The sequence below is a fragment of the Podarcis melisellensis genome, assembly GCF_964234715.1.
Source record: "Podarcis melisellensis genome assembly, chromosome: 3".
Lineage (NCBI taxonomy): Eukaryota > Metazoa > Chordata > Lepidosauria > Squamata > Lacertidae > Podarcis > Podarcis melisellensis.
Genome location: NC_138530.1, coordinates 11917158 through 11939143, shown reverse-complemented (window position 1 = coordinate 11939143; position 21986 = coordinate 11917158). Strand labels below are relative to the sequence as shown.

General features: G+C 45.8%; 1 protein-coding gene and 1 long non-coding RNA gene across 2 annotated transcripts; one reads left to right on the top strand and one right to left on the bottom strand.

Annotated features, from left to right (window-relative positions):
- Positions 1 to 23: 23 nt before the first annotated feature.
- On the bottom strand, positions 24 to 20097 carry MTIF2 (mitochondrial translational initiation factor 2). The gene is made up of 14 exons (XM_081903972.1): positions 19680 to 20097; positions 17357 to 17573; positions 16771 to 16891; positions 15167 to 15338; positions 12820 to 12980; positions 11305 to 11481; positions 10877 to 11016; positions 9196 to 9320; positions 7946 to 8150; positions 6292 to 6544; positions 4838 to 4978; positions 3396 to 3560; positions 1056 to 1196; positions 24 to 390 (listed from the first exon to the last, which is right to left on the bottom strand). The coding sequence occupies exons 2-14, from the start codon at positions 17564 to 17566 to the stop codon at positions 221 to 223; spliced, it is 2181 nt and encodes a 726-aa protein (XP_081760098.1). The 5' UTR covers positions 17567 to 17573; positions 19680 to 20097; the 3' UTR covers positions 24 to 220.
- On the top strand, positions 17580 to 18494 carry LOC309366064. Its single transcript, XR_014166459.1, has 3 exons — positions 17580 to 17755; positions 17800 to 17853; positions 18098 to 18494. It is a non-coding gene; the product is annotated as an uncharacterized lncRNA (long non-coding RNA).
- Positions 20098 to 21986: the final 1889 nt, after the last annotated feature.

Below are 21986 nucleotides of genomic sequence, written 5' to 3'. Positions count from 1 at the left end.
ACATAAAATATAGATCAAGGTGGTTTCACTGTACAGCTAAGCTCTCCCACAGTTTTTATTGAAATTTACAACATAATGATTTTTTATATATATTAAAAAATACATTAAAGTCCCCTAGTCATTTTTACAATGCAAGCTGCTTCTGAAATGTCTCTGTGATGCAGTGCAAATAATATAATCCGAGTTTCTCAGCCCATCACGTATTTGGCTGTTTGGAGATTTAAAATCCTGGGTCCCAAGAGATCGTCTGCTCAACTTCCTTTTCATTGAAACAAACAATTTCATCTCCCACTTGAAATGCTATGTTCTTGTCCAAACTGAGCCCACAATCCATGCCAGTCTTGACTACAGGGACATCATCTTTATGGTGCTTCATTGACGATAGGTATCCTAGGGAAAACAGACATACATAAAGCAAAAACTCCAAATTGTGCAACATTTATTACAAGGCGAGAAATGTTTAGAGTGCAGAGATTGCTCCAATCCAGACCATGTCTTAACGGTAACTAATTTTCATATAAGTCACAGCACTCCAGAGCACACTACTCAGAATCAGAATTGTAGATTTGGAAGGGACCCTGGCAATGCAGGAATCTCAACTAAAGCATCCAGTGTTCTCATGGTTGCCACATATAGGATTTAACCATCAAATGCCTGGGTAAACGGTAATGTTTTCAAATTCCTCCTGAAAGTTAACAGTGTTGGAGACACACACCTCACATGAGATTATATGAACACACCTGCAATAATTCATCACAGTCATACGGAAGAGAATCAGTAACTGATTCCACCTGGGGCTCTGCTACCCACAAAAAATTCTACATATCATATTGGGAAAGTGTCAGTGACTTACATTTGACTGAGGAGGACCAAACTTTTTTTGTATAAAGAGGTGCTTAAATATCGGTTCCTTGTTCAGTCTATTTGCTATTTTTTTTAGTAAGAATTTCACCTAGAGGAGGGGCAGAAAGCAGGCTTACGAAATCCAGGAGTTTCATAAAATTGTGGGAACTGGGCAGTAGAACTGGCTGCTTAGGAAATCAACCGCTACTCACCTGTCCAAATAACTTCTTGATTACGAATTAATTTAAATTTCATCTTTCTGTCCAGCTGCCCCTTCTGTACTCTGCAGCCAGCTACTGGAACTGTATTTTTTCCAACTGTGACATCAAAGATTGCTAAAACAACAGCTGTTCCTAAGGAAAACAAAAAAGCATGAGAATCCTAAAAGTGTAAAAGTGCCATTTAGGCAGTCGCTGCTCATTAAAAAGGATATGAACATTAATTCCAATCAAAATACAAAAGTTAAGGTGACTTGTAAAAAAAGGTAAAGGGACCCTGACCATTAGGTCCAGTCATGGCCGACTCTGGGGTTGCGGCACTCATCTCGCTTTACTGGCCGAGGAAGCCGGCGTACAGCTTCCGGGTCATGTGGCCAGCATGACTAAGCCGCTTCTGGCGAACCAGAGCAGCGCACGGAAACACCGTTTACCTTCCCGCCTATTTATCTACTTGCACTTTGACGTGCTTTCAAACTGCTAGGTTGGCAGGTGACTTGTATCCAGTACTAAAAAAACCCTGCATCCAGACTTCCCAAGTTAAAAGCTGGATTTTGTGCCATTTAAACAACGTAACTGAACAATCTTCCCCCTTTCTTGTTTTGTAGTACTCTGCAGCTTTAGTCTGTTTTACTTCATTCAACAAAGTTTTAGAGCTTAAAGGTAAAGGGACCCCTGACTACTAGGTCCAGTTGTGACCAACTCTGGGGTTGCGGCGCTCATCTCGCTTTATTGGCCGAGGGAGCCAGTGTACAGCTTCTGGGTCATGTGGCCAGCATGACTAAGCCACTTCTGGCGAACATGAAATGAACTTGATTGGTAGACCCACTGAACTCAGGTCTGTTCTGAGTAATGTTGAAGCCCATCCCTTTTCCCCCTAGTCTTGACCTACAGGAGTTCTGTTCAAAACTGCACCTCACTAAGTGCTGTAAGATTGTAGCAAACACTACAAGCAAAGTTTCAAGAACTGTATACCTGAAGGAGTGTCTCCAACCCCATGGTCCAGCCCTGCTGGACTCTAGGTCCACCTCCGAGGGCTTTCTAACCTTGTGAGAAGCAAGGTTACAGGGAACCAGGCAGAGGGCTTTCTCAGTAGTCAACTCCCTCCCTGTGGAACGCCCTCCCAGCAGATATCAAGGAAATAAACAACTATCTGACTTTTAGAAGACATATGAAGGCAGCCCTGTACAGGGAATTTTTTAATGTTTGATGTTTTACTGTGCTTGATGTTTTTAATTTGTTGGAAGCTACCCAGAGTGGCTGGGGCACCCCAGTCAGAAGGGTGCCATATAAATGAAGAATTTTGCATTAAAATAGAAAAATAGATCCTTAGGAAGTGGAATTTCTGCAGCCGGTTACAACACTGCGCATTTCTGCAGAGAATCCTGTCTCTGGTTTGTCACTATTTCATGCATATCAGTACAGTGGTGCCCCGCAAGACGAATGCCTCGCAAAACGAAAAACGCGCAAGACGAAAGGGTTTTTCGGTTTTTGCGTTGCTTTGCTAGACGAATTTCCCTATGGGCTTGCTTCGCAAGATGAAACGTCTTGCGAGTTCTTGCGAGTTTTTTTCCTTTTTCTTAAAGCCGCTAAGCCGTTAATAGCCGCTAAGCCACTAAGCCGTTAATAGCCGCTAAGCCGTTAATAGCCGCTAAGCCACTAAGCTGTTAAGCCGTTAATAGCCGCTAAGCCACTAATAGCCGTGCTTCGCAAGACGAAAAAAACCGCAAGACGAAGAGACTCGCGGAACGGATTAATTTCGTCTTGCGAGGCACCACTGTACTTTTAGAAAAAGGCAAGGTAAAGGACCCCTGGACGGTTAAGTCCAGTCAAAGGCGACTATGGGGTTGCGGCACTCATCTCGCTTTCAGGCCAAGGGAGCCGGCGTTTGTCCACAGATAGCATGACTAAACCGCTTCTGGCGCAACGGAATACCGTGACGGAAACCAGAGCCCATGGAAACGCCATTTACCTTCCTGCTGCAGCAGTACCTATTTATCTACTTGCACTGGTCTGCTTTCGAACTGGTAGGTAGGCAGGAGCTGGGACAGAGCAACAGGAGCTCACCCCGTTGTGCGGATTCAAACCGCCAACCTTCTGATTGGCAAGCCCAAGAGGCTCAGTGGTTTAGACCACAGCACCACCCACATCCCACTTTTAGAAATACCCATGCTGAAATTGCTATCCCTTGAATGAAAGACTTCTGGTGTATCATCCCGCCAAAGGTCCAGTGGCCAGACAGCTGCTTTTGGGAAGCCAACCAGCAGGGCACCTGGGCCAGCAATGCTTACAACCCCCACCACCCCTATTTTCGCCATCTCAAATTCAGAAGTATACCCAACACATGCTCCTCTAGAGAACAGGGCAAGGTGCTGCTCAGCTCCGCCTGTAAATCTTCAACAAGCCGGTAGATGATTTTGTGCATTTTCAACTTTATTCCCTTCTTGGCAGCCAGCTGCTGAATAGGTTTATTTGCGTTCACGTTGAACCCGTATACAACACCTGACAATGCAACAAAAGAGGGTAAGTGTAAAATTGCTATTTTACTTCTTCTTTCTAATGGCTCAAATTAAGCATACTTTAAAAGTTCCAGAGTTGCTGTGTTTACCAAACATTAAGGGCAGGGCTGAGTTTATTCATAAAGAGAAAATCCAAAACATCTGCAGCATGGTAACATTCTGTACCAAGGAATGCTAAATTCTGAAACCCAACTGAATCGCACCCATTCGCACGCACCTGCTTATTTTGCATAATTTATTCCACATCTGCAAGAAAGAGATGGGGAAGAGACGCCTCGGGAACTGAAAATCCTACCCTACTCCTCTCTGACTTCCACGATTTCACCAAGCATTCCACACACACACACCTCTCAAGCCTATCTTTGCAGCCATGTGGGAGAGAGACCTCCTTTACAATAAAGATGAGTTTCTTGCGATGTTAAATTCTGTGCCCTGAATTGCCACAGCCACGCAGAAAGCCATTTATTTCACTTATAAAGACCTGCAAGTTGCCTTTTGTCCCACAAAGGGCCTGAAGGTGACTTGCATGAAAAGCATTACGTGAAGACTCGAATCTTGCATGCAAAGCATTCAGAAATCAGGATGGTGCATGTAGCGACTACCCCTAAAACAGGAGAGTTAATGTGCAGCTCCAGTAGGTAAAGGTAAAGGGACTCCTGACCACGAGGTCCAGTCGTGACCGACTCTGGGGTTGCGGCGCTCATCTCGCTTTATTGGTACAGCTTTCCGGGTAATGTGGCCAGCACGACTAAGCCGCTTCTGGCGAACCAGAGCAGCGCACGGAAACGCCGTTTACCTTCCCGCCGGAGCGGTACCTATTTATCTACTTGCACTTTGACGTGCTTTCGAACTGCTAGGTTGGCAGGAGCAGGGACCGAGCAACGGGAGCTCACCCCGTCGCAGGGATTCAAATTGCCAACCTTCTGATCGGCAAGTCCTAGGCTCTGTGTTTTAACCCATAGCACCACCCACGTCCCTGTGCAGCTCCAATAGTTGGCATCAAAGGTGCCAGCTGGCCACAGTCTTGACAGGTAATACAATGTGTCGAGGGGATGAGATCTGCATTCCTGACTTGCCTTGCAACATGGGTGGGAAAGTGTGTCCTGTTCTGCTCCATGGGAACCCTGCCTGCAGTCACTGCAGCACACCTTCTGTGCACTTTAAGGCCATTTACTGAGCTGCTGGCTGCTTGCAAGGCAAAGTGCTTTGGCTCTTTAGCCACATGACTTGGTGCCGCTTTCTTCAATGGCCACCCTTTACCTTTAAATGTCTCTGCGAGGTTTATGTCATTTTCGCTAATATCCCCAATCCCACAGTGGACCACATCTAGTTCACACTCCTCATCGGCATCGTAGGTGTCCAGGATGTTCAAGATGGCTTCCACAGAACCATCAACGTCACCTGGGCGGAGCAAAAGTCCCAGTGAGTTTAAATGTGAGTGGCACACACAAAACAAAGAACAGCACAACCGATTTCTGTACAATCCATGAGGAACTTAAGTCTCATGCAATTAAATGAGAAGAAGCTGAGCAAGGAATAGAGCTTTGATTAAATTCTTGGAAACTGTGTCTCACAGACACACTGAGAGCCAGTGTGGTGTAGTGGTTAAGAGCGCTAAGACTCGTAATCTGGGGAACCGGGTTTGTGTCTCTGCTCCTCCACATGCAGCTGCTGGGTGACCTTGGGCCAGTCACACTTCTCTGAAGTCTCTCAGCCCCACTCACCTCACAGAGTGTTTGTTGTGGGGGAGGAAGGGAAAGGTGAATGTTAGCCGCTTTGAGACTCCTTAAGGGGAGTGAAAGGTGGGATATCAAATCCAAATTCTTCTTCTTCTGAAATTAAAACCTCCCAAGGACTTTCCAACAGTCTGATTAAAATGTTGTGGGGTCACTTGGAATTCAGTAAAGAAGAGTCTACAAGTACAGCCATTAACAGTCGTGACTATTAGTATCTGTATTATATTTGCATTATAAATGCATTTCACAAAGAATAACTGGTATGGGGAAAGAAGGTGGCAGTTGGCAAGCTACTCTGTTAGTTGATTCTTTGGCTGAGAACCGTGAGGGTGTCTGGAGGAGTTTGTGAGGACAGGCAAGCTATGGACTAGTAACTTACGCACTGCTATGGAGGAGTTTTGAAAACAAAAAGGACTAAACCCTCTCTTGGGCTCAAGGGAGAGAAACACATTGTAGTCATTAACGTATACGTGAATAATACTTGCTGTTCAACTGCTGCCAACTTGACAAGTCTCAATTTATCTTCAGGTCTTGTGTAAGGTGCCTATTTTATCATAAATGGCTAACAATGACAGGGGCCATTCTCAATGCCAGTTAAGCCACACCTGTGTGTCAGTTAAGTAGCATGAGGAAGGACCACGGTTCAAGCATTAAAGCATTTGCTTTCCATGCAGGAGGACGACCTAAGTCCACTTTCCAACACCTCCAGGCAAGACAGTGGGAACTCTGTCTGAAATCCTGGAAAGTCGCTACCAATCAGTGCAGACAATATTGAACTAGGCAGACCAATGGTCTCTCTTGATATAAGGCAGCTTCGTATGTACCATGTGTGCCCTCTTGTGGGCCTTGCTTTCTCGAGGCTTCTGCCCAGCCCAGTGCTGGGGAATAATAATAATAATAATAATAATAATAATAATAATAATAATAATAGCAGCTCTTGGGAGCAGGACAAACCCAACTGAGTAAGAAAGACTCCACCTTTGATGATGATGTGCAGCACATTTTTGTCACTCTCCCCTTTTTCTTTCGGCCGTATAGCAAGGAGATGCTTTTTGCTCTTGTACACCGCTGCCCTTCTCTGCTTCCAGGACATGTTTTCCATGCCTTCTCTGTCCTTCTTGTAGGCGTCCCTGTGCTCCTTCTGCTTCGCCTCGATGACCTCTAGGTCCTTCTTCGCCTTCTCTTGTTGCTCGGCGTAGGTTCTCCACTCAACAACTTCACGAGCCCTTTGCTTGGCAGAAGAACAAAAGAGCTGCCTCTCTGATCTAGCACGATAGCTGGGATCCCAGGATCTGGGCTCCCATCTCCATCTGCACCCCCCACCCAACAGCCCAAGGGTTCCCCTCCCACCAGCAATTTATTTTTGGTGTGCACCGAGAGCTACAGAGGGAAGTGGGGAACTGTGTACCTGGAAGGGAAGGTAGCAGTCAAACCTACATCTGCAGCACTGACCAGCCAGATGTTAACAGCTCAAACTAGGATGGAGTCAGCCACTGCAGCTGGTACTCAAATATATATTGCCTCCAAACACAGCTGTTCTGTTTAAATTAGCTTAGGGGTTTTTTAAAACCTCTATTTTTTGCCTTACACTTTTTATTATTACTTTATTTATTTTAATTTTTTATTCATTTTGTGTACCACCCTACACTCTTAAATCTCAGGGTGGTTTGCAATATATAATCACAATATAAAAAACACAAGATACGTAATAAAAATAAGAGCAACAACAAACTTAAAAATCTACCCCCCCCAAAAAAACCACATTAAAAAGGGCATTGGATGTCAATCAGCCAAAGGCCTGGTTGAAGAGGAATGTTTTCGCCTGGTGCCTAGAGGTGTATAATGAAGGTGCCAGGCAAATCTCCCCAGGGAGAGCATTCCATAAGTGGGGAGCCACTGCAGAAAAGGCCTGTTCTCATGTTACAACCCTCTAGACCTTTTGTGTGGGAGGCACATGAAGAAAGGCCTCAGAGGATGATGTCAGGGCTTGGAGAGGTTCATATGAGGAGAGGTGGTCAATGAGGTACAGTGGTACCTCGGGTTAAGAACTTAATTTGTTCCGGAGGTCTGTTCTTAACCTGAAACTGTTCTTAACCTGAGACACCACTTTAGCTAATGGGGCCTCCCGCTGCAGCTGCGTCGCTGGAGCACAATTTCTGTTCTCATCCTGAAGTAAAGTTCTTAACCCGAGGTACTATTTCTGGGTTAGCGGAGTCTGTAACCTGAAGCATATGTAACCCGAGGGACCACTGTAATGTAGTGGAAGAAAGCAGAATGCAAACAGCTTGCACGCAGCTTCCGTTTTAGCAGTGTAAATAGCTTCTTGTGCTGCCACAGCTGAAGCCAATCCGTGTTCATTAATTCTGCTCCTTCCCTCTAGTACACGGATAGGGGCCCAATATGGCCATCCCGATATTGTTGGGCTCCAACTCCCATCAGCCTCGGAAAGATGGGAGTTGCAGCCCAACGACATGGGGAAGGCCGCAGGGTCTCCATCCCTGCCCCGGTAGCTTGTCCCTGCTGCTTCCCCCCCAGAGGCCTGGAGCCCAAGGTGAGTGTGTCCTCGTTGCCCAGTGAGAGGACCCACCTTGGGGGCGCCAGGCTTAAATGCTGAACGGGAAATCTGTGGTACCTCAGACTCTACTTCAAGGATTTCCTCCCCGGCTGAAGGAACCTCCTTCCATCCCACGATCTCCACTGGCATGCTTGGAGGGGCAACTTCCATGGCCTTGCCGTTCTCGTCAAACATCAGACGCACTTTGGCCCAGCTTTTCCCTGCAACCAGAATACAGCCCTTTCTCAGAGTGCCTCTCTGGATGATGGCAGTGGTCACTGGACTAGAGGGGAGAAGGAGGGAAGATGGCGTTTGATTTCATACAACCAATTTCACGCTACTAATTTTATTTGCTTTTCTTTAATATGGTGAGATGTCTTGAGACGCGTTATAGCATATGTGGATTGTAGCCAACAAATTCGCAATGCACATGCTTTCTGTTTACAGTGGTACCTCGGGTTAAGTACTTAATTCGTTCTGGAGGTTCGTTCTTAACCTGAAACTGTTCTTAACCTGAAGCACCACTTTAGCTAATGGGGCCTCCCGCTGCCGTCACGCCACTGGAGCACGATTTCTGTACTCATCTTGAAGCAAAGTTCTTAACCCGAGGTACTATTTCTGGGTTAGTAGAGTCTGTAACCTGAAGCGTATGTAACCCAAGGCACCACTGTACTTTGATATCTGTTTTACCACACTTGAGCCCGGCTGTTCCAAATAGTTCAGGACAGTGTACCTAGATTACCCACTCCTTAAGTCAGGGATGGGGAAATCAGTGGCCCTCTAGATGTTGCTGGGCTTCAACTCCCCTCACCTCCAACCAACGATCAGGCACGATGGGAAATGTAATCCTGTAATATCTGGAGGGCCACTGGTTTGCCAACCCCACAGTTCCTTACTCCTGTTAGGTGAATTATGATGGAGATAAGGACCAGTCCCAAGTTCGCCCACTACATTCCCGGTCGCTCTCCTGTGGCTTCCCAGAAGATAGATCGGTTGCACACTGGGTTCAACAGCCTAACCTCTCTTATGTTTGCAATAACAGAAGCCACTTTGCTTCTAAACAACAGGAAATGGAAATGCAACATGAACATCTGGAACTGAGCATGATTTAAAGGATATATAACAAGGGAGGGGGGAACTATGGAATATTATTCCAATATGTGATCACAGTAGAGAGATTTTAAGATGGATGGAAAAATATGGAGGACTGGTGGTGGCAATTAATGGAGATAAATTTAACATTGAAGAAAAAAGCATGGTTGACATTTACCAATAATAATGACTAGTGATTCTGTCAAGGAATGAAGGGACGTGTGCCTATGGCTCACCCTTTTCCTTTATCTGTGCGAGACTCTATGATGGTGCCTTCCACGGGGCCCGTAGAGTCTGCCTTCAGTTCCAACACCTCCGCAAGAGCCACGGTTGCCTCTGCTAAAGCCAGCAAGTTGTCACCCTACGCCAAACAAAGAAAAAGGGCTGAGTCGCTTGGGATCAAGGAAATGACACATCAGACTGCGTGTTACGTTACGACAGGAGATGAATAGCTCTAAAATCTGGATTACTGCATAGGTGGCCGTTTGAGGGTGGGGATGATTTAAACCCCTCTGCATGGAGACGGTCATTGTGTGGCCAGGTATTCCTTCATGCCCAGGAACATGCATCAGCATCAGGGATTTTTTTTCCCAACCCACAGTACTTCCTTTGCTGGGTTGTGGGTTTTTTGATCATTTGCAATAACATGAGGAAAAGACATCCAATATGTATGGTCCGTCATATAGCAGCTTTGTTGCTGCCTCTGCTCTTTAAGGAGGCAACCCTAGGACTATAGGATAAACAGAGAGAGGCCAGAGGTTGAATTCTACCTCCTTGACACTACCGAAACCTGGCCCTACCAATGGATGCCGGTAGAGTCAAAAAGAGGGTGTTTCAAGGAAGCACCAGGAAACAGCTTGAATCGGACAGATCCAAAAGCCCAGGTGATGATGTAAATCACACCTTTGTATTACCCTCAAAAACAGGGTTTCTAAGAACCCACAAAATGGACCTCCCTTCTGCCCTGCTGGTGAAAACACAGCAGGGCTTAAATGCAGACGGTAGCGAAATCATCTTTGGGTCCCACCCATTTTAGGATTGCAGATTTAGTTGTTTATTCAACCTCAAAAATTAACATTTGCCCCAACTAATTCTCTCCCAGATTGATGTAAGAAACGTCTTAGCGTTAATCTAATGATCTGTAGATCTACACCTGCAGACACACAAGAATGGCACAAGCATTTTTCTTTTGCACCGTGAAAAACACTACAAATTACCTTCCAGAATTACCGTATTTTTCGCTCTATAGGATGCACCGGACCATAGGACGCACCGGACCATAGGAGGGGGAGAACAGGAGAAAATAAATTCTCCCCCTCTCTGCTCAGCACCCCTTCAGCGAAGCAGCAGGAGAAACAGAGCCCCTTCCATTTCTTCTCCCGCTTCGCTGAAGGGGCGCTGCGCAGAGAGGGAAAACTGTGCAGCGCCTCTCCAGCGAAGCAAAGCCTGGAGAGAAAGAGGGATCAGTGTGCACCGACCCCTCTCACTCTCCCGGCTTCAGGCGGCTATCTGCAAGCCTTCGTAGTGTAGCGGGAACTCCTGCTGCGCTCTGAAGGCTTGCGGATAGCTGCCTGAAGCCCCCGGAGCGCAGTGGGAGTTCCCTGTGCTCCGGGGGCTTCAGGCGGCTTCAGCGAAAGCAATGCGAAGCCTCCAGTGCGCAGGGGGAACTCTCCCTCTGCGCTTTGGAGGCTTCGCGTTGCTATTGCTGAAGCCAAGGAGCCTGCATTCGCTCCATAGGACGCACACACATTTCCCCTTCATTTTTGGAGAGGGAAAAGTGTGTCTTATAGAGCGAAAAATACGGTAGCTGGAACTAGCTTATGGGAAAAGGAAATGTGCTTTTGGAAATAGCACGCTTCCAGAAATGAAATCCACCTATGACCCACGGTTAGCACCGTGACGACAGGTGAAAATTACCTTTAGTGCTGATACATGGACAGCCTGAACATCTCCTCCATATTCTTCACAAACTACATTGTGAGCCAGGAGCTCTTTCTTAACTCTATCCGGGTCGGCTTCAGGCTTGTCGCATTTATTAATGGCAACGATAATTGGAACTGCGAGAGAAAAGGAAACGGGGGAGAGTGCCAAAGTCTAAACAGCGAAGCATGGGAAGCAGCAAACCAAAGACGTTTCCCCAAAACTACAGTTCAATCGAGTGGAAGGATATTTATTTGTGAAGCTGTTTTGATCCCACCATATCAGAAAGAGCAGCTCGCAAACAGGTGAGCATCTGACCTAAGGGCCTTGGAAAAAAGTGAAGGCTTTCGGTGATTATATATGGTATTTGACCAATGGCACTTATCTCTCCATTCCTCCCACCTGTTTAAAGCAAAGTGCTGTACCTTTGGCATTTTTAGCGTGTTGAATAGATTCCACGGTCTGCTTCATTACGCCATCTTCTGCGGCTACCACCAATATGACAATATCTGTGACATGTGTACCTCTCGCCCTCATGGCTGAAAATGCAGCATGGCCAGGAGTATCCAGAAATGTGATTTTTTCTCCAGAAGGCAAACGCACTGCAAAAAAAACCCCAAACCCCAACAACAATCAAATCTACACAGCGCTATTGTAAAAATTATAAATGCATGTCAAAAATCTATGCTCCACTGAGCTCCATGGTTCTTGTTCCCCACCAAAAAATGGTTACACGATTACAGACTGCTCAAATTTTTTTTGAACATGGATTCTGTTAAGGCAGCAGCAGTTCTTCACAAAGCCAAACTCCAATTTCTACTCAGGGAATCTGCAAAACATATATTTTTTTAAAGGTTTCTTTTACTGTCACTGCTGCAGTCCCAAGCTCCACTGTATGCCTTCATGATAAATATTATTTTCTTGGAAGCCACACCCCTTATTCTTGAAGCTGGTCTTCATTTCCAGGCTGTACAGCAGAGTAGTGTCAGCAACTCAATCTTTAGATGTGGGACTGTTTTCTGACACCAAAACACCTTAGGAAACAAGACTGTGTTGAGATCCCAAGGAATCCTGGGGGCTGTTCAAGGGTGCTGAGCAGACACCCTTAACAGCTATGACCATTAAAGTGGCCCAAGAGTTCTTTAAATGTATGGTGTGGATGGGACAATCCCAGGAAAAAGCTGGCGTAATTATCAGTGCACGTTAAAATTGCTGAATGGTCTCTTTAAATTTGAAGGTTCATTATTGTTCCACAAGATGTGTTTTTCTTTAAGGGCCAGAGCAAATAACGTGACCTAGTTTTACAGTTGTGAAGCAGTATAGTAGGTGCTGTTAAAGGTAAAGGGACCCCTGACCATTTGGTCCAGTCGTGACCAACTCTGGGGTTGCGGCGCTCATCTCGCTTTATTGGCTGAGGGAGCCGGCATACAGGTTCCGGGTCATGTGGCCAGCATGACTAAGCCGCTTCTGGCGAACCAGAGCAGTGCACGGAAATGCCGTTTACCTTCCTGCTGGACATATTTCTCTACTTGCACTTTGGCATGCTTTCAAACTGCTAGGTTGGCAGGAGCAGGGACCGAGCAACGGGTGCTCACCCCGTCACGGGGATTCCAACTGCCGACCTTCTGATCAGCAAGTCCTAGGCTCTGTGGTTTAACTCACAGCGCCACCCGCGTCCCAGCAGGTACTGTTAAGTTATGTTAATTAAGCTGTTGGGTATAGTATATAAAGAGCAGCACCAACTCTCTCAGTACCCTGGTGGATGGGTTGGTGGTTGGGTCATGCTTATTGATATATTGTAAAAGGAGTTTTTGTTTTTGTTATTAAAACCTAGCAAAAGTTATTTTTGCGTTCCTTGTAATGTGTGGTCTCCCCAGCACACTTTCTGTAGTGCAACTAATCTGCAAATAGCCAACAAAGATGACTTTGATAAATCATACCAAGAAAGGCACCAATATGCTGCGTGATGCCGCCTGCTTCCATTGCTGCCACCTGAGTTTTCCGCAGCGTGTCAAGCAACGTGGTTTTCCCGTGGTCGACGTGGCCCAGGATGGTAACAACCGGAGGCCTCGGAGTTAATGAAGCAGGATCTGCAGGAGGCCTGCAATGAAAAGAAACGCACAAGGCTTGCAGATGAAGTCAACCAGGGCTCAGCAAACCTTTGCCATTAATTTGATTTTAATTAATTTTATAATGAATGTTTTTACAATGTTGAACTATTTTGACTGTTGTTAGCCGCCCTGAGCCCAGCTTCGGCTGGGGAGGGCGGGATATAAATAAAATTTATTATTATTATTATTATTATTATTATTATTATTATTATTATTATTATTATTTCAGCAGGGGACCGGTCCACTGTCCTTCAGACCTTGGGGGGGGGCGGACTTTATTTTGAAAAAACAAACAAAAACAAATTCCTATGCCCCACAAATAACCCAGAGATGCATTGAAAATAAAAGGACACATTCTACTTATGTAAAAACACCAGGCAGGCCCCACAAATAACACAGAGATGCATTTTAAATAAAAGGACACATTCTACTCATGTAAAAACACACTGATTCCTGGACCGTCCGCGGGCCAGATTGAGAAGGCGATTGGGCCAGATCCGGCCTCCGGGCCTTAGTTTGCCTACCCATGAAGTAAACTCTCCTTGTATTTCTCCTTAACATTTTTCTCTTAACAGATCCCTTAAAATTCCTGAGCATCAATGATCTCAGCATGCGATCCTCAGCAACAAGTCACAGCCCAATGCCAGTAGCCTGCCAAGATGTGGTTTTTCTTTTCTTCAGGAAACAGAAGAAGCATGGATATGCGGCTAAATGAAACGGGGTGCTCTCTTCACAGCAAATGGCTTTACTTCAGTCAGAGCTTCTTTGTTTATTGAGTTATAGAAACTAAAAGATCTCAGAAAAGTTTATTTCAAAGACTACTGACCAAATGAGATTTCCATAACGGCTAAATGGTTTTTATTTGGACTCGTAGACAGATGCACGGGAATCGTTTTCCAACATATTTCTTATCAATAAAAATTTCAGTGTGGTGCAAGCAAATTTTTATTCTGAAAGAACCATCAGAGAAAAATGGTTGAGAACCAGTGGGCTAGAGGATAAGCAAAGCAAAGGGGGTGTGGACAGAGAGAAAACAATATTGGCTCAATATTAATTAAGGCTTTGATTGACTATTTAATTTCTATAGTAAAGGTAAAGGTACCCATGCCCGTACGGGCCAGTCGGGTCCGACTCTAGGGTTGTGCGCCCATCTCACTTAAGAGGCCGGGGGCCAGCGCTGTCCGGAGACACTTCCGGGTCACGTGGCCAGCGTGACAAAGCTGCTCTGGCGAGCCAGCACCAGTGCCGCACACGGAAACGCCGTTTACCTTCCCGCTAGTAAGCGGTCCCTATTTATCTACTTGCACTTAAGGGTGCTTTCGAACTGCTAGGTGGGCAAGAGCTGGGACCGAAAGACGGGAGCTCACCCCGCCGCCGGGATTCGAACCGCCGACCATACGATCGGCAAGTCCTAGGCACTGAGGTTTTACCCACAGCGCCACCCGCGTCCCTTTTAATTTCTATACTGCTTAACATATTGAAAATATCTCTAAGCGGTATAGAAATAACTGAAGCAACAACAGACGACTTAAAACAAAATATTATGAAAATGCAGTTAGATATAATTTGTACATTCATACAAAGTTACTAATATATTTAAATCAATATCAATTCTTTTTTTTTTTTTTTACACACTCTCCCTCTCAGCCTCTGGGCTCTCACCCAGGGTCCAAACAATCAGCTCACCCACAAAAGTCTCACAATGAGAAGAGTTCCTGCAAACTGCGGACATCGCCTTAGTCTCTCACTCTAGACTTGCTTCCAGGGGTAGGTCCAAGGTGGATAGTACATTCTAAGAATTCCCACAGCCATGTTCCATTCAGCTGCAGGAGCTTCTGTTCACATAGTAAGAGTTGCTTCATATAATGGGTTTTGCTCACCGAAGAACCCCTTCCATGAGTACAGCTCTCCTTCCATGAACAGAAACTCCTTTGACTCATAGTAATAATAATAATAATAATAATAATAATAATAATAATAATAATAATATTTATACCCTGCCCACTCTGGGCGGTTTCCAGTACACACAAAAACCTAAGCGAAAAGTTAGGATCCGAGCTTGTGAATGAAAATCAAAGACTATAGACATCAAACGTAAGCCAGAATAGCCAAAGAGTGATGGAAAACAAGGTCTGCACAAACCTAGCAACCAAAATCAATTAACCCAAGCCGTTACCTCTTTACGGCATCTTTGTTTTCTTTGATTTTGTCTTCTTTCAACTTGGCCCATTTGTGTTTCATGCCGGATTTTTGAACGATGTCCTTGATCAACACTTCATCCAGGACTGAGTCGGGTTCTAGTGCGTCTATATCAACGCTCGTGTTTAGCAAGGCTTCGTATATATGATCTGAATACAGAAACGGAAAACTGTATTGGTCAGTGCACCAACCTCAGGAAGAACCTGGTTGATGAAGCAGCTCTAAGAGGAGCCTGCTGGATCAGGCCAGTGGCACATCTGGGGCAGCATCCTGTTCTCACATTAGCCAACCAGATGCCTATGGGAACCCCAAAAGCAGGACGTGAGAACAAATGCACTCCCTTCCACTTGTGATTCGGAGCAACTGCCAATTGGACACATACTGCCTCCAACAATGGAAGTAAAACATAGCAATTTGGACTACTTGGAGCCTAGCTGGATAGGGTCTTTGTCACACAGGGACTTGCAGTCACCACCCCAGCAGCCGCTGAATTCAAGCCTGGATTTCAGTGCTGTATAGTTAAAGCTATGGTTTTCCCAGTAGTGATGTATGGAAGTGAGAGCTGGACCATAAAGAAAGCTGATCGCCAAAGAATTGAAGCTTTTGAATTCTGGTGCTGGAGGAGACTTTTGAGAGTCCCATGGACTGCAAGAAGATCAAACCTATCCATTCTGAAGGAAATCAGCCCTGAGTGCTCACTGGAAGGAGAGATCGTGAAGCTGAGGCTCCAATACTTTGGCCACCTCATGAGAAGGAAGAGAAGACTCCCTGGAAAACACCCTGATGTTGGGAAAGATGGAGGGCACAGGGAGAAGGGGACGACAGCTGGTTGGACAGTGTTCTCAAAGCTACCAGCATGAGTTTGACCAAACTGCGGGTGGCAGTGGAAGACAGGAGTGCCTGGCGTGCTCTGGTCCATGGGGTCACGAAGAGTCGGACACGACTAAATTACTAAATAACCAAATTTATCACTACCACCTTGGGGAAATATATTTCACATGTGGGGGAAAAACTCTAAATGAAACAAGCTAAAGAAGTACAACAAAGGGTTTCCCATTCTCCTCTCCCAACCTCCCACTGCAAAAAAAAAAACCCATCCAACTGGGACCAATTCTATGGCAAATTCATTTAATTCAAACCTTTCTCAGATGAAAGTAGCTCAAGCACATCGGAAGCAGATGGCTGAGGAATGCTCTAGAGGATGAAAGACATCTTACACAAACCTCCTTTATGGCACTGGAAAGGCAGGAAATCTTGAAACAATTAAAATGGGCTAATGAGTGACATAAGCTCCGCTGCAGGACTCCCAAGTCAGCAGATACCAGGACCACATTCTCCTGTCTTGTCAGCACAGGAAACTGCAATATACTGAGTTAGACTATTGGTCCATCTATCTCAGGGTCTCTTCAGGGTTTCAGGCAGGAGACATTGCCAGTGCTGCCTGGAGAGGCTGTGAACTCAACCTGCATGCCCGCAGGGCAGATGCTATACTGAGTTTCACTAAAAAGGGATTCAAGTGGGAGCAGCTGAGAAGGAATTCTGATGATGGTGCCCTTTGCAAAGTCAAAGAAACAGTCTCACCTATGTCTTTATGCATGGCTTTTGCAAGGTCTTCCACGGTCATCCTGGACATTATCTCAACCTCCTGCTTCTCTGGTTTTGGTTGTACATGTCGCGGTTTCTCCTTGGCCGATTTCTTTCTCTGCAAGAGAGGTCAAGGAGCACACATGGGATGGATGGAAGGGGAAGCAGTTTCACGCAAGGCTGTAAAATCTTAAGATGCAAGGCCTGCTTTGCTTATACGGCAGCCGGACACACACACAGCTATGTAAGAAAGATCCACAGGCACTCAGCTCCAGTGAACAAAGTGCTGATGCACTTTGAAAGAGGAACAATTAAACCATATGTTGTGCCGTATTACCATTTTTCATCTTGTTTCCAATGGTTTTCACTTTTGTCATTTCAAGATGGGCTGGGCAAAAGGCACACTTGAATTTGTTCGGAACAGATCAAACACTTTTACTCGACGTTTCTTTTGCATTAAGCATCGTTTTTGTTTCCCTACAAAATACACTGAAGATTCCTCCACAAAACAGCGCCAGCTTTCATTCCACAGGCACACACAACAGGAATTCTTGGAAGCAAGAATAAAGTAGCTGTTAATTACCTCCTTGGTTGTTAAAAGCCTGAATTGTGAGCTGGTGTCTGGCTGCCAGAGCAGGGGGTGCAGCTGAACGGGGCACATGGGGTAGGCAGATGACAAGACAGGCTTCCACTGTGTTCGGTGTACTTTCCCATAAGCCAGGGAGTGCAGCTGGCGGCAAGCACGGTGCAACTGGCCCAAGTTCTCCAGCGTCAGCATCACCCTCCAGTTCATTTCTTCTCTGAAGGAAAGGATAGAACGAGTCACCTTTCAAGATATATGGACCATTAGAAGCCACAAATCGGAACAAAAAGCAGCACCAGATGCAAAGGAGGAACAGGAATGCTGTGTCTTCCATGGCTGTGTGGAAGAGGAAATGTCAGCAGGAAATTTTTATTGAGGGGTGTGTGTGTGTGTGTGTGTGTGTGAGAGAGAGAGAGAGAGAGAGAGAGAGAGAGGGAGAGAAGACCATGATTACTGTATCTGAAGAAGTATGCATGCACACAAAAGCTTATACAGTGGTACCTCGGGTTACATACACTTCAGGTTACATACGCTTCAGGTTACAGATTCCGCTAACCCAGAAATAGTGCTTCAGGTTAAGGACTTTGCTTCAGGATGAGAACAGAAATTGTGCTCCGGCAGCACAGCAGCAGCAGGAGGCCCCATTAGCTAAAGTGGTCCTTCAGGTTAAGAACAGTTTCAGGTTAAGAATGGACCTCCGGAACGAATTAAGTACTTAACCCGAGGTACCACTGTACCCAGAACAAACTTAGTTGGTCTCTAATGTGCTACTGGACAATTTTTAAATTTATTTCGACATGCTTACTGTAATTCAATATTCTACATAACTATTGAAAACCACAGAGGCTCACATCTTACTTTATTCCTGGCACCCTAATCAGAAAATAATAATAGGTTGTCATGTCCGGACCCCAAGAAAGAAATCTGGCCACGTTATGAATCAAAAGGAGGAATCTCCCCAGATGTGGACTGCGCTGCAGTGATGGAAGAAGCTGCACACGGCAAAGATGAGAAGGCTGTCAACAGACAGCTTCTCCAGGTCATGTAGCCAGCATAACTAAGCCGCTTCTGGCAAACCAGAGCAGCGCACGGAAACGCCGTTTACCTTCCCGCTGGAGAGGTACCTATTGATCTACTTGCACTTGGACGTGCTGTCGAACTGCTAGGTTGGCAGGAGCAGGGACCGAGCAACGGGAGCTCAGCCCGTTGCGGGGATTCGAACCACCGACCTTCTGATCAGCAAGCCCTGTGGTTTAGACCACAGCGCCACCCACGTCCCCCTAGTTCCATACGCCTGCTTTTAATTCCATATATATATATATATATATATATATATATATATGCTTTTAACTCATTTTAAATTTTTCTTGATGTTATTTTCTGGTTTTATGTTTCGTTGCAAAATACCGTGTGTGTGTATATATATATTTGCAGCAGCTACCAAGATATATATATATATATATATATATATATATATATATATGCAGGTTTTGGTGTCCTCGGGTGTCTTCCCGTGTAAAAGTTGGGGTGTCTAGGCGACGTTTCGACGAGGTCTCACTCGTCATCTTCAGGCTGGTGTTTTCGGCTTCTTGTTACTGGAACAGAAGACACCCGAGGACACCAAAACCTGCATTCCTGTACCCGTGAAAATCTACGAAAGCATATATATATATATATATATATTATAAACATGAGTACTTGCTACCAGAAAGCATGAGGATATGAAGGTCTTATTTTTATTTGTAAGCCTGCCTTGAGTCACTGTCAAGCAAAAAAAAAGCGGGGGGGGGGATAAATAAATAAATACAGTAACAATAACAATAGAAGACAGGAAACAGAGTGGCACAGACACTCAAAGGGGGCCAGGGGTATAATAATGATGATGATGCCGCCCATGGGCTTTGTGACATGGCAAATGGGCCGCTCTTCCTTATATGAAGAAAAGAAACAGGGCGGGTGAGGGAACAGCCAATCCTGCTCCAAGGCTCCCGTTCATCCATTCAAATCAGCGGGAGAGGACCGACAAGCCCCGCCCACATTCTCATTGCTTCAGTCCCCTCGCCGTGCGGCTTCCCTCCTGCTTTGCCGCCACCCTGCCTGAAGGTGGCGCTCGCGCTCCTCGGCCGCTAACGGCTCTTTTTTAAAAAACCAAAACCACCCACCCCTCGCGCATGCGCAGCCCAACCGCCGCGTCTCGAGACAGGGCCGTTAGGAAAGCCGCTGTCGCCGCCGCCGCCGCTTCTCGTGCTGGTATTCCGCGCCGTCCTCGCCGCCCCCCCCGCACCGAGCACCCCCACCCGGGTGCGTGTGTTTCTGTAGCTACCTGTTCTCCGGAAGAAGCCTGCCCTCTCCCTCAGCGGGGAGCCGAAGGCCCCAGCGCAACCCTTGAAAAGAAAAGAGGAAAGGTGTTCTTCATGCCGAGTTCTTCACTGAGCATGCGCCACCCTTCCTGAGCATGCTCGGTAGCGGCGGCCGAAGCCCTGTAGCCCTTCTCTCGCCCTCACTCGGGAAGGGCGGGGCCGCAACTCACGTGGTGAAAAGGGATGTTAGAGAGCTGCTGAGTGAAAGCTGAATAAGCCCCTGGCTGAGTTCTATAGGTTTTGCTTCCTAGTAATTAATTTTCAGCTGATGTTTGTCGCAAGTTTACTTGAAGCTGTCTATTTATATACCCACTTCCTGCCAGGGCGCAAAAGTCTGGTTTACAATGTTAAAACTGAAGCCACAAAATAAACGGTATAAAGTGTAAAGTTGGGGTCAGTCCTGATTTTGAGTCGTCCCTGAGAGTTGCATTTGCCTCCCTCACTTATAAGAGGTGGAGGTTACACTGTATTCGGTGCTGCAAAATAAATACAAATAAATGCAACCCATTCTTTTGTTCAGTGATAAAGGTAAAGGGACCCCTGACCATTAGGTCCAGTCGTGGCCGACTCTGGGGTTTCGGCGCTCATCTCGCTTTATTGGCCAAGGGAGTCGGCGTACAGCTTCCGGGTCATGTGGCCAGCATGACTAAGCTGCTTCTTGTGAACCAGAGCAGCGCACAGAAACACCATTTACCTTCCTGCCGGAGTGGTACCTATTTATCTACTTGCACTTTGACGTGCTTTTGAACTGCTAGGTGGGCAGGAGCAGGGACCGAGCAACGGGAGCTCACCACGTCTTGGGGATTCGAACCACCGACTTCTGATCGGCAAGTCCTAGGCTCTGTGGTTTAACCCACATTGCCACCCGCGTCCCTTGATTGTTCAATGATACTTGCATCCACATAAGCAGGGAGAATATTTGCAGCCTTATTTGTGGTGGTGTATTGTAGCTTTAATCTGCCCTAGCCTTGATAAATGGTGTTCGTTTTAAAGCAAAAGTAGAGTTTTGCCATTATTGGTTTATGCAGAATTGAGTTGGCATTCCTACATGTACTTACCTCAATGGGACAAACTACTGAGTAGACATGTATACTAGACTTATATTATATTAAACTAGGCAGAAGTTCTGTCTTCCATATGCTGGCGAGCGATTGGAATTTTTAACAGCTGCAAGGATGGGCAGATTGTTAACAGCTGCAAATTTAACAATAAAAAGAATGGATGTAATATAGAAATTTGCGGTGACAAAGACGAACCCTACCCCCACCCCCAGATTATGGTTGTGTGTGCTGTTTCTTAAGCAAAACTGGAAGACTGAAACAATATTACTTAGTTCCTCTTTTGATTCTCCATTTTACAGCCCATGTTTAATTTTTTTTTTTTCCTCCTTTGGGTAGTCTGACACATTCTTTTGGGGCATTCAAACGTTGTTTAACATGCATTATCAGATATAAAGTTTCTGAAGTATTCAAGCACAGTAATTTTGACATGACACCAGCTGCAATCCCCTTTGCACCTATTTGGGTTCAGTGGCGCTTACTTTCGAGTAAATTTGCACAGGGTTGCACTGATAGTCTAAGCTCTAATTTTCTTTCCTGCCAAGGCACTATAATTTGCAGCAATCCTCTGCTCCTTCCTCCCAGGCCCAATAAAAAAATCCGCCTTCTTCTCCTCAGGCTAAAGAGCACTTGCTTGCACTGTGTCATTTGGGATTATCCCTGGGGTTTCTCTGCATTGTTAATGTGAGGGGAGGGCAGAAGAAGATTAAGGGTTTTCAAAGGCTTTTAAAAGGACCACTGCTTCTGCCTAGAATTTCTTCTAATCTATGGGACTGATGTCATGTGTGTGCCAGGAAGAATTTCATTGAAAAGACCCAGCCATCTGTAATCTGGCTGCAGTGGGGGGTTGGGGGGGCGGTGAGAGGAAAACACAGGCAATCAGTGAGCACAGCAGACATATGTTGACTGCTGCGATGTCAGTGAAAGTGCTTTTGACAGGTGCTGTCCTTAACAGACAAACAGCATTCTGTAGAGTTTTCTTTGGAAAGGACTTGAGAGACTCTGCAAATACGTTTTACATATCCAGGTTCAGGTTTATGCATCCCTGTGCCGGTTGCTAATCATTTGGCAAAGGAGTCTGCCATGCCTTTCACAATGCATTGTACATGGGATGGTTTGGGGGATGACACTGAAACTTCAATGGGTTCAAAATACAGCGGTCAGATTATTGACTGGGATTGGTCAGAACATACCTTGCCATATTTCCATTGT